General features: G+C 35.0%; 1 protein-coding gene across 2 annotated transcripts in view; it reads right to left on the bottom strand.

Moving 5' to 3' along the window:
• LOC128640878 (protein-glutamine gamma-glutamyltransferase 5-like) overlaps nt 1–12,603 on the bottom strand; it is a 125,594-nt gene that overhangs the window by 108,463 nt on the left and 4,528 nt on the right. The window contains exons 2-3 of one of the 2 annotated variants that reach the window (XM_053693331.1): nt 5,322–5,501; nt 4,929–5,171 (exon numbers count right to left, since the gene is read on the bottom strand). In XM_053693331.1, the coding sequence (XP_053549306.1) occupies nt 4,929–5,171; nt 5,322–5,501 (423 nt within the window). Of the gene's footprint in view, nt 1–4,928; nt 5,172–5,317; nt 5,502–12,603 lie in introns of those variants that run through there. The other variant, XM_053693338.1, reaches the window with a different exon arrangement.

Below are 12,603 nucleotides of genomic sequence, written 5' to 3'. Positions count from 1 at the left end.
CTACCTCCTTTGGTAATGAGTTCCACAATTTTATTGCTTTTACAGTGAAAAAACCTTTCCGTTGCAGGATATTAAATCTCCTTTCCTCCAGCCTTAAATTGTGACCTCTTGTCACAAACGTCACCTCTCAAGCGCCTTTTTTCTAGAGAAAACAGACCCAGTTTGGCTAACCTCTCCTCATAGCTTAAACTCTCCATTCCCCCTATTAGCTTTGTGGCCCTTCTCTGAACTTTTTTCTAGGTCTGCAATGTCTTTTTTTGAGATCGGTCCCCAGAACTGCCTTCCTTACTCAAGGTGAGGTCTTACCAGGGATTTATATTGACAGAATTATGCTTTCCTCCCTTGAATCAATGACTCTTTTAAAACATTTTAGTATCTTATTAGCCTTAGAAGCCACTGCCCTGCACTGTGCACCCATCTTTAGCTTGTTATCTATTACTACTCCTAAATCCCTTTCCTCCTCTGTTTGGCTAAGTCTTGTCCCAATTAAATAATACATTGCCTGCTTATTTTTACTTCCAAAATGTAGAACCTAGCATTTTCCTGTATTAAATCTCATTTTCCATTTACCTGCCCATACTTCTAATTTTTGCAGATCCCCCTGTAACGAAAGTTCATCTTGCTCTGACCTAATGACCTTACTTAACTTTGTATCATCTGCAAAAATATAGATGTTGATATTTAATCCTTGCTCCAAGTCATTAATAAAAATATTAAAAAGAACAGGGTCCAGTACTGATCCCTGGGGGACTCCACTGATTACCTTGATTATCTGTCGAATCTGAGTATGATCCATTTATTACTACTCGTTGCTCCCTATCTTTTATCTGGTTATTTATTCATGACCTAACATGTTTAGATATTCCCAGTTGCTTAGTTTTGTACATTAATCTCTCATGTGGCACTGTATCAAACGCTTTTGAAAAATCTAAGTAGCTCACATCAACTGATTCCCCTTTATCTATATTTTTAAGTACTTCCTCGTAGAATCTAATTAGATTAGTTTGACATGATCTATTTCTCATAAAACCATGCAGATTTGAACTCATAATCTTGTTTACATGAATATGCTTATTAATATAATCCCTTTTAATCCGTTCAAGTATCTTCCCCACTATTGATGTCAGACTAACTGGTCTATAGCTTCCTGGATCATCCCTGCTTCCTTTTTTGAAGAGTGACACCACATCAGCTTTACGCTTATCCTGGGGTACTATGCCTGAGGATAATGAGTCTTGAAAAATTAAAAGTAGAGGTTTGTCAATAACAGTGCTAAATTTATGTAAAACCCGTGGGTATATTTCATCTGTATTATTTTTTTTATACCTATTATTTCAATAACACGTGTTAAATCTAAATCGTGAAACACAATGCGGAAAACACATATTTCACATTCATATTTTTTTCACATAGAAAATAATGCACTTTTTATTACTAAATATATATTTCTATATATCTATCTGAAAATGTTCATGTAAAATAGATATCTATACCTATAAATCTATAGGAATAAATATACAGGTATAGGTATATGTAGAGTATATAGAAATATGCATTTTCAATAAAAAGGACATCTTGTAAGTGAAGAACATTGGAATGTTAAATATGTACATATTTAAACATGTTTATGTATGTATCTCTATGTTAAAGCCCTTTGCATACCTTTTTTTTCTAACACCTGACATCTCATATCTTTGAGCTCTTATAACTTTTTAATACAATATTTTTTAAAACAATTTTTATCAGACAGTGTTAATTTGAGTGTAACTTTACTTTTAAATGTATTTTTGATGTGTTTTGTGCAACTTTTTGTCTTGCGTAACAGTTAACCAGAGCTCTGAAGCTGCGCTAAACCGATGTGCGTTAAATTCGATTGCGCTCAATCGAACACGTTTACATTCCACCCATAATATGCAAGCTATTTCCAAGTGTGCAAAGAGCTGAAAAATACTGCTTATCAGTCATGCGCAACAGTTAGTGCGGCACTTGTTATCTAGCACTTTATTGGTCCCCACAGCAAAAGTGTTTAAAACTACTATGAACATGGGCTAGAGTGGATAAAGATGGGAAATGGGATTGGAGATGGAGTAAAGAATTTATTTGGGTTACAATAGAATGTTTCTGCTTCCACAACATAAAAATAGGATTGTTTTCTTGTTCCAGAGGAAGGGTATAGGCATGGGAAGCCTCTGACGGTCAAATGTTGCCTCACAACCACTAGCTGTCCACTAACTGCTAGGGAAGTTTTTTGTGAGATCTTATGGACAAGTAAGGCCTCCTATGTGACCCTCTAGTTATAGTGAGTCATAGCATAGTGACAGCTGTTTTGCGCTGAGTAGTGGTGGGTCATCCATCACACTTGAGCCACACAACTTTTGGGTGTCTCCCTTAAGAATGAGAAGTCCAGGGCAAGGAAAACGAGAAGCTGAACCTGGTGCTAGATGGTTGTAAGTAGACATTTCAACCAGATTTCAGGTAAATGATATGTGGGATTTTTTGAAAAACATTTTAATAGTATGTTCAATGTTTTAGCTTTTTGGAGAATTATGTGATCTGCAGCATTTGCAAGAGAGGTATTAAAAACAGGGGAGTTTAGATTTATTTGTGTTTATTTCCAACGGGGAAGAATGTATTAATGGTTATTTAGAGTTAATGTGGATCACATATGTCACATAGATATAAGTTTTATAGTGGCTGTGCAAAAAAATTCTCTGTTGGTGCTCATAGCGACCACCCTTTAGAAGCTGATATTGTTTACTGAACTCGTAATGTGCTGTTTGAGTTTAATTTGCTAAAATTGGCAATTAATAATCTGCTGTTGATAGATTTTTTGAATAGCAGATCAATTTTAGCAGCTTGCATGATCTAGCACAAAATTGTTAGTTGTTAAAAGTTTTTTTTTAAATGTTGCATACCGCATTTCACAAAAAGTAAAGCCAGACACAGTGATTCTGTGAAGATATACAATTGAGAAAAGTTTTTTTTTAGCAAAAGCATGTGCCAAAACATTTACAAGGTATGTGTCACATTTACTCAATGACCCGTTTTTCTTATGTAATACTGCTTCCCTTTGATGACTTCTTTTTCAATTATCATACAACATACTTGAAATTAGATTCTTTTGGGAGGCTCTTAATTGCATCTATTATACCTTATGACTCGAACTGGCTAAAAAATATAAAAGCAACGTATAGGGTGTATCCATTGTGAGCAGTTTCTGAAGGCCTAAGAAATATAATGGGCCAGATTACAAGTGTGCTAATTTTTTTTCTTGCATGCTGACTGTGCTTAGAGTAAAATTTTATGTGGCTGAGTTAGCGCTGGTATTAGAATTTGAAAGTAAAAAATTAGCATGTGAGCAAAAACTCAGGTGTGCTAAGTTCAGGACTTTGAATATTGCGACCTCGCTAACTCCTCCCCATAGACTTCTAAGGGGCATCCTACAGAAAAAAAAACAGTTATCGCTTGCACACGAACCCAACACAACACTAGACCAACTGCACTAAACCCGTGAGTTAGGAATACTTTGCATTCCTATGTTCTTCACTTAGAATACAATATTATCTTATTTTTAAACAGATATTTATATATACATCTGAACATTTTTTTGTAAAATATATTTCTATACTAGAGACGTGTGCTTGGCAGCGTTGTTCACTGCCAAATGTGAAAGAAGGCGGCTGCGGTATTTGGCTTTTTTCAGAGCCAGATTTATTCTTGTGAAAGTGCAACACACTAAGATCTGGATTTATTGTGTTGCAATTTAAAGGGACAGTTTAATAAAAAAAATGTCTCTACTTTAATTTGTTCCCAATGATCTATCAAGTGTATTAAATTATTTACAAATAGCCCCTTAGCCTTAATATTGGCATTTAAAATAGCTGTTTTAACCTGTAGTATCCCTACCTATACTGAAAGTTTCTATACCTAGGTATAGGCTTGTGAGAAACTATGCAGAATAAATTACATTCACAGTGGGTGGTGGAAGAGATAAAGCTCTAAAATGTTCATTTTTAATTGTTCTTTATAAGTATTGCACAGAGACAAATATAAGAAAGGGAAGCATTTGAGTGATAAGATGAGATCTGATCTGTGTGCAAGTCAAGCCTAACAGTTGTTATCTGGTAAAGCCAATTAGGTAAAGATATGTAATAGAGAAGTCAGCAATGTGCAGTTCATACTCTGAGATATAGAAATTCCAATTTCTGAGCTACATTTCACGAAAAGGGGCAAAATAAAGAATGGAAGTATATATATATTACAAAGTTGTTTTACTATCCATAACTAGGGATGGGCGAATGTGTTTATATTCTAATTTGAATGTTAGAACGAATGTTATTGTAGAAATTATATTTACATATTTGAATGCTGATAAAACGAATATTCTTAAAATTCTATAATTGAATGCTATTTACAGTTTTTGAATGTTACTTTCAAATTCGAATGTTTATAATAATTTCGAATGTAACATTCGATTTAACAAATACTATTCAGAAGTTCACGTGGTAGGGGATTTATTAAAATTATACATAATAGATACAAATATATCAATTTGAAAGCTTATATTTTGAATAATGCATAATTCAAATATTACATTTAAAGAAAGCATTAGAAATACTTTTACAAATATATTAAGTCTAATTTTTCAAATTCGAATGTTGCATAATTTGAATCAAATTAGAAAATTTGAATAGAATATTACATTAAAGAATGCATTTAAAATACTAATACATTAAAAGAATGTTAAAATGTTATACAAACATTCGAAATTTGAAACGAACGAACAACTGTGTTAAAATTTGTTTCATTTTTAGAATACTGCAAAACATACGCCCATCTCTATCCATAACTCAACATTCCATATTAGAATATTAAGGTGTTTACTGTCCCTTTAAGCAGCTCACTATTTATATATGTGTTTACTTTACCTGGACACCATGGATTGAAAAGTAAAATAAATTCTCCGAGCTGATAAGAAGCAGCCTTTTTTCCCGTTGTAAATTGGATCTTTAGAGTGTAGCGTCCAATGATAGCGTTGGCTGAAGCAACCATACCAATTGTTATTGAATTTGAATCATCACTCTCCAAAGTCGCAGACCATATTTTCTTATTTAAAACCTTTGTTAAGGGAAATATGGCTTTAGTTCCAGAAGACTCGTCAGGCCAAGGTCCTTTATCATAAAGACAGTTATAGAAACGTAATTAGGGAGGATCAGGTTATTATGCTATATAATCTTAAAATACAGAAAGCATCAAATAGGATTTTAATAGTCATTAGTTTTCAAATTAATATTTATTAGAATGCAGTTGTACACACTTGCCTGTTTCTGCAATTAGAAGCACTCTGTCCATTCCTTGCTGAAATTCTCTCGTCTTGAAGTGCAGAATTATTGAAAATGGTTGTCCTCTTCTAATTATAAGGCATCTATTACTCATTTCATCTGTGTGGTGCAATTTGTTATTTTTCTTGCTTTGGAAATCAGTGAATGATACTTCTAGTACTGTGCAAAGCAAAAAAATAAATAAAATATATATATAAATTTATGTGCAAATGTATTTTTCAACACCAGCAATACATCAGTAAATCTTCTTAATTCTTGGTTGCAAATTTATCTTAAAGGGACATTCAACACCAGACTTCTTATTGTTTTAAAAGATACTGTAGATAATCCCTTAATTACCTATTCCCCAGTTTTGCATAACCAACACAGTTATAATAATATACATTTTACCTCTGTGATTACCTTGTATCTAAGGCCTCTATTTATCAAGGTCTGGCAGACCTGATCCGACAGTGCGGATCAGGTCCGCCAGACCTCACTGAATACGGAGAGCAATACGCTCTCCGTATTCAGCATTGCACCAGCAGCTCACAAGAGCTGCTGGTGCAACGCCGCCCCCTGATCGGGTTTATTTCCAGCGATGTCTGTCTGCCTGCTCAGAGCAGGCGGACAGGTTATGGAGCAGCGGTCTTTGTGACCGCTGCTTCATAACTGTTGTTTCTGGCGAGTCTGAAGACTCACCAGAAACACGGGCCATCAAGCTCCTTTTGGAGCTTGATAGATAGGCCCCTATGCCTCTACAGACTGCCCCCTTATTTCAGTTCTTTTGACAGACTTGCATTTTAGCCAATCAGTGCTCACTCCTTGGTAAATTCACGTGCAGGTGCTCAATGTTTTCTATATGAAACACATGAACTAACGCCCTCTAGTGGTGAAAAACTGTAAAATGCAGAGGTGGCCTTCAAGGTCTAAGAAATTAGCATATGAACCTCCTAGGTTTAGCTTTCAACTAAGAATAACAAGAGAACAAAGCAAAATTGGTGATAAAAGTAAACAGGAAAGTTGTTTAAACTTACATGCCCTATTTGAATCATGAAAGGTTTTTTTTTTACTTGACTGTCCCTTAAACTAAATTGCTGATTAAGTAACATTAAATAAATAGCAGTCACATTATATAAAAAGCAAAAAAAAAACAAACAAAAAAAAAACCTGGCATCAGTAATGGTTTTTCTTGTCTTGATTGTGTGATTGATGATGTTTTGTAATCTATGTGCAGTTTTATTGTTTAGTGTTGCAAATGATAACTAAAATGCCTAGGTAGTGGATGAATAGTTTCATAAAGAATAATTTAGTATAAAGCATTCTGAATCAGAATATTATTATTGTAATTCCTCTAGAAAAAAACAAGTTCCCCAGTTGTTCATGCTGAGTAATGCAGTTTTCAGTATCGCTTGTTTTTGTGATCACTGCATGTTCACACACAACAGGGCTGGATTTAGGTGTGGGCAGGTGCTTAAAGGGACAGTATACTATAAAATAGTTTTTCCCTTAATGTGTTTCCAATTACTTTTTTTACCAGTTGCTGAGTATAAAATTTATGATATTTGCTTTTTTAAGTCTTATTTGTGTAAATGAATTAGCTGATTTTGTGTTTTGAAGCCACAACCTAATACAATGGGTAAAGCTTGTAGGTATAATCAGATCTCATTACTTTATAACATTGTGTAAATATACCTGCTTCTTAATCTTATATCTGTCCGTAAACCAATCATTAATACTTAGAGAGAACAATGGAAAATTAACATTTTATTACTTTATCTCTTCTATAACCCACTGGGAGTGTAATTTCTTCTACTAGTTGTGTTAACACAGCTTGGCCTTGAGGTCAAAAACTTTCTGGGTGGGTGGGGATACCACAAGCTAAATAAACTATTTCAAATGCCAATATAAGGGTAATGATAATGCTTGTAAACAATTTAATCCACTCCAGCAGGTAAAGTGGATCATTGGTAACAAATTAAAGGGGAGAACATTTTTGAGTAAACTGTCCCTCTAATTTGCCTAATGATAATGAGGTTCCTGTCTGGCTATATGTATTGCAGTTTTACAAATCCACATATAGATTTTTTTTGTGCTGTTTACCTGGAAGTGTAGTGCAACTAACTAGAAATCAGCATTTGGAATTTTATACTTCTTTTGAAGGGATTTGGAGGTCAACATTAAACTTTCATAATTCAAACAGAGCCTATCATTTTAAAATTCTTTCTTTCAAATGTACTTATGTTATAAAATCTTCCTCTTGACATACTTTCTCCTTTCCATGATGGCATATTGTGGTAGGTCCAACAGTGTGCATGTGTATAGAAGGGTAAATTTGGTAAGTAGAAATAATTGTGAAAGTGTTTATTTTTAATTGTATTCTCTATATCAGTATTTCTCAACTCCAGTCCTCAAGTACCCCTTACAGGCCAGATTTTCATGATATCTGAGCTAGAGCACAAGTGAAATAATCAGCTGATCAGAAACCATGGTTACTATCCTGCTCTCATCCATCAGCTGATTATTTCACCTTTGCTGTAGTTAACACATCATAAAAATCTGGCATGTTTTGGGTACTTGAGGACTGGAGTTGAGAAATACTGCTCTATATGAATTATACATGTTTTGTTTTGACTTCTATGTGCCTTTAAGCAGAGCTAGACACTGGCACAAATGGAGAGAAACCCTTAGGTAACTGCTTCAACCCTTTATATAGGAAACACTGATGGAATGATGACCATCAGTGTAAGGAATGTGACAGCAGACGCTCAATAGCCATTCTTACATTGTAGAAAGAAGTGGCGCTAAGGACCCCTAATTTGCCTAGTACAATAAGGTCCCTCATACACGGACCCAAAAGATACAGAATGTGGCAGATAGAACAAAGGTAATACTGGCGCTCAGAGCCTAGGGAGTAGTGGATATGTTATTTATATATGGATGTATTAGTATGTACCATAGGTCGTATACCCTAAATGGTCCTGTACATAAATCAATTATACAAATCGTAAAAGGTTCGTAAATGTGTCCCACGTTTATTGCAATACCCACAATACTAAGGACTAGCTCGGTGTAAAGCAGGTTACAAAAGTAATGGGGAGGATGAATAAATATATATATCAGTTTCTGATTAAAAGTAAATGAGTGATCATAAAATATAATTTCTAGAGTGAGAAAACAGTAATCAATTACGGAGTAAATACAAAAATAAATAACATTTATTGTACAAGTAAATCTAATACAGCTAATGAAGGTATAATGTGGTTTACATAAAATAATGCTATCCACAAAGCAAAGGTAAAATTGGACGTCAAATATATGTTTAAAAAGAACAGTAATACTACATTCGGTAGAAATGGTAAAAAGTGTATGAACAACAAGAACTTTGTGTGTAGTAATCAGGGCAAATTCATAAAAGAGGAACGTTGGAAAGGTACCTTGAGATATGCTGACACCTCTCTCTACGTCTAGAGAGAGGATAATATGTGTCAGCGTTAAGTTAGAATGGACCCGCTCTCATTAGTCAGCGTTCTCAAGTAACGCTATCACGGCAGTCTCGATGTGCAGACTCGGTGTGCAGAATCTTCTCCTGGGCCCAGGTAGTGTTAATGCCTGCAGTGTGGAGACAAAATCTTTGGCGATGAGGGTACTCCGGTTCACTTCTAAGCCGGACACCTGTCTCCTCGGTGTGACGTAAGTCTTGATGTCAGCCCTTGTGACCCGGTAGGCGGTGTATCTCCGATTGACACAGTGTGTCTAACTGAAGTGTGGTCCTGGATAATATCCAACTTCAGGGTGGGAGATGTGATGATTCCAATATGCTTGATCTTTTATTTGTAGGGTATCTGGGTGGTAGAATTGTAAAGTCCCAAATTCCGCTGGATGTTTCAAAATTTTGCCTGTTATGCCTGTAACTTGCATACACCAGGTTGAAGAAAAAGTTCAGAAATATAAAGCAATTCACTTCGACATGTTTCGCCCCTCACTTGGGGCTTTTTCAAGAATGAATTGCTTAGCTGATATGCTGGTTTATGTAGAGGTCTAATTCCATTCCCATAGGTTAATTGAAAAATGGGTGTGAGCTTTCTAAGTCCAAGTCTATTAAGGTGGTATGGATCTTAGACAAGATATAGATATGAGTACAGAGCAAAAAATGTCATCCTTGATAGTATTAGGTTCATCCTGGACAATAACACATTCTCTTTTAACTCCAAAATGTATGTTCAAATCAAAGGAACCGCCATGAGCACCAGATTTGCACCAAGCTACGCCAACCTCTTTATGGGTCACTGGGAGACAGAATTCCTAGGTGGGAGCAGCTTGGTGCAATATCTGGTGTCCTTCAAGAGGTATATAGATGATATTCTAATCATCTGGAAAGGTAGTGAAAGTGACTTATTAAAATTCTTTGAAGATATGAATAGAAATAATAAAGAACTCAGCAAAACCAGTATATCATTCCTTGATCTGGACATAAATATTAATTCAAATAGCGTGAACACAAAAACTTTTTTCAAAAAAGTGGACTCGAACAATTTTATCCATGCAAAATGTTGTCATTTAACTAAATGGAAGGATAATATACCCAAATCACAGTTTCCTACCGGGTCACAAGGGCTGACGTCAAGACCTACGTCACACCGAGGAGACAGGTGTCCGCCTTAGAAGTGAACCGGAGTACCCTCATCGCCGAAGATTTAGTCTCCAAACTGCAGGCATCAACACTACCTGGGCCCAGGAGAAGATTCTGCACACCGAGTCTGCACATCGAGACTGCCGTGATAGCATTACTTGAGAACGCTGACTAATGAGTGCGGATCCATTCTAACTTAACGCTGACACATATTATCCTCTCTCTAGACATAGAGAGAGGTGTCAGCATATCTCAAGGTACCTTTCCAACGTTCCTCTTTTATGAATTTGCCCTGATTAGTACACACAAAGTTCTTGTTGTTAATACACTTTTTTACCATTTCTACCGAATGCAGTATTACTGTTCTTTTTAAACATATATTGGATGTCCAATTTTACCTTTGCTTTGTGGATAGCACTATTTTATGTAAACCACATTATATCTTACTTAGCTGTATTAGAATTACTTGTACAATAAATATTATTTATTATTGTATTTACTCCGTAATTGATTACTGTTTTCTCACTCTAGAAATTATATTTTATGATCACTCATTTACTTTTAATCAGAAACTGATATATATATTTATTCATCCTCCCTATTACTTTTGTAACCTGCTTTACACCGAGCTAGTCCTTAGTATTGTGGGATATTGCAATAAACGTGGGACACATTTACCCACCTTTTACAATTTGTATAATTGATTTATGTATAGGATCATTTAGGTTATACATCCTATGGTACATACTAATACATCCATATATAAATAACATATCCACTACTCCCTAGGCTCTGAGCGCCAGCACTACCTTTGTTCTATCTGCCACATTCTTACATTGTAGGCATTGCCATTCTAAATTTCATGGATAACTAAATCAGAATCAATAGAACATTGTTATTACCATAGACCTATTGGATGCATTATATATTATATATATATATATATATACTATATATACTATAACATATATAATGCATCCAATAGGTCTATGGTAATAACAATTTTTACTGAGATCTGGCAACTCAATAACCACGTACAGTTGGACGCTTATTTACATCATCCCATCTATGAGGGCACTCATAGAAGGAATATAACATAACCAGCCACTGTAGGCATTATAAACCCTTATTGCACAACGCTGCAACATGGTGAATACAAAAGATGTCATATCAACTATTCTTATAACCATACTAATTCCTACATAGGATAAGTAGATATGTGGTAATATTAATATTGTTATTGTTTGCACAAAGCATTTACACCTAATTGGGGGATAATAATGTATAAACCCCATATTCTATCCTGAGTAGCACAACCGTGCCCAGAGGGTCTAACTATTATAAACTCTTCAACAGACTAACCCTCTTAATATCCAATACCATTGTATTACACAATAATTAACCCTAATACCCTAGTTGATTTTAAAGCACCCATTTTTAAAGTATATTCAATAAAGTTTAATTTTTAATTCTATAGTGGTACTATACCACCCTCGGCAATCTAAAAAATTTAGGTGAAAACAGAGTGCTTCAAGTGTATACTTTTTCACAGCTATTCTTTAGTTGTATCTGTATAACAGTCAGTAAAGTGTCATTAAGTCTGTGATGAATGTTTGGATTTTTCTTCCCTAAATGCATAATTTTACACTTTGCTGTGTTAAACTTTAGATCCCAGTCATTTGTCCAATCTTCCAATTGTTGTATATCACTTTTAATTTTGTCTACCCCACCTGGAACATCTACTCTATTACAAAACAGACCCATCAGGGACACCACTAGTAACAGCCCCCTCTGCTGAATGTTCTTAATTTACTAAGACACATTGTTTTCTGTCCTTAAGCCAGCATTCTACCCAGTTCGCAATTTTTGAGTCTAGAACAAGGAGATACAGTTGTGAATTAATTTGTTGTGTGGGATGGTGTCAAATGCTTTGCTGAAATTTAGATATGCTACATCAACTACTCCACCCTGGTCTAATAGTTTTGTTACATAATCAACGACGTCAATTAGATTAGTCTGACATGATCTCCCTGAAGTAAAACCATGTTGGTTTTGGTCCTCTAAATTGTTTGTCTTTATGTAAGTCGTAATTCTTTCTTTTAAGAGACTTTCATTTAATTACCCTACTACTGAAGTTAAACTAACTGGGCTGCAGTTACCAGATTCTTCCCTACTGCCCTTTTCATGAAAAGGTACTGCATTCACTATTCTCCAATCATCTGCAACAGCTCCTGTAAATAGTGATTGATTACACAGATCAGTTACTGGGGCAATTAGCACTGATTGACGTTAGTTTAAAACCCTTGGATGAATATTATCAGGACCCACTGATTTTTTTACATTTATTTTTTTATAATGCTAACAAACCTCATCCTCTGTAAAAAGATTAGTGTTAAGCTTGTTTCCATTTTTTGTAGCATCCCTTAATGTAGACATTCTATCTTCACAATCTTTTGTGAAAACTGAACAGAAGTAATCATTGAGACAGTTATGCAATGTGCTTATCTCCTTCTATTATTCTACCATCAACTGTTTTCAGTTTTACTATCCCAACCTTGTTTTGTCTGCTTTAACTGATATATCTAAAGAATGTTTTTTCCCCATGTTTTACTGACTGTGCTTTCTTCTCTTCCGCATGAGCATTAATCT

Source organism: Bombina bombina, chromosome 1 (assembly GCF_027579735.1).
Source record: "Bombina bombina isolate aBomBom1 chromosome 1, aBomBom1.pri, whole genome shotgun sequence".
Taxonomy (NCBI): domain Eukaryota; kingdom Metazoa; phylum Chordata; class Amphibia; order Anura; family Bombinatoridae; genus Bombina; species Bombina bombina.
Note: the sequence above shows the minus strand (reverse complement) of the source record. Positions and strands in the feature narration are given on the sequence as shown.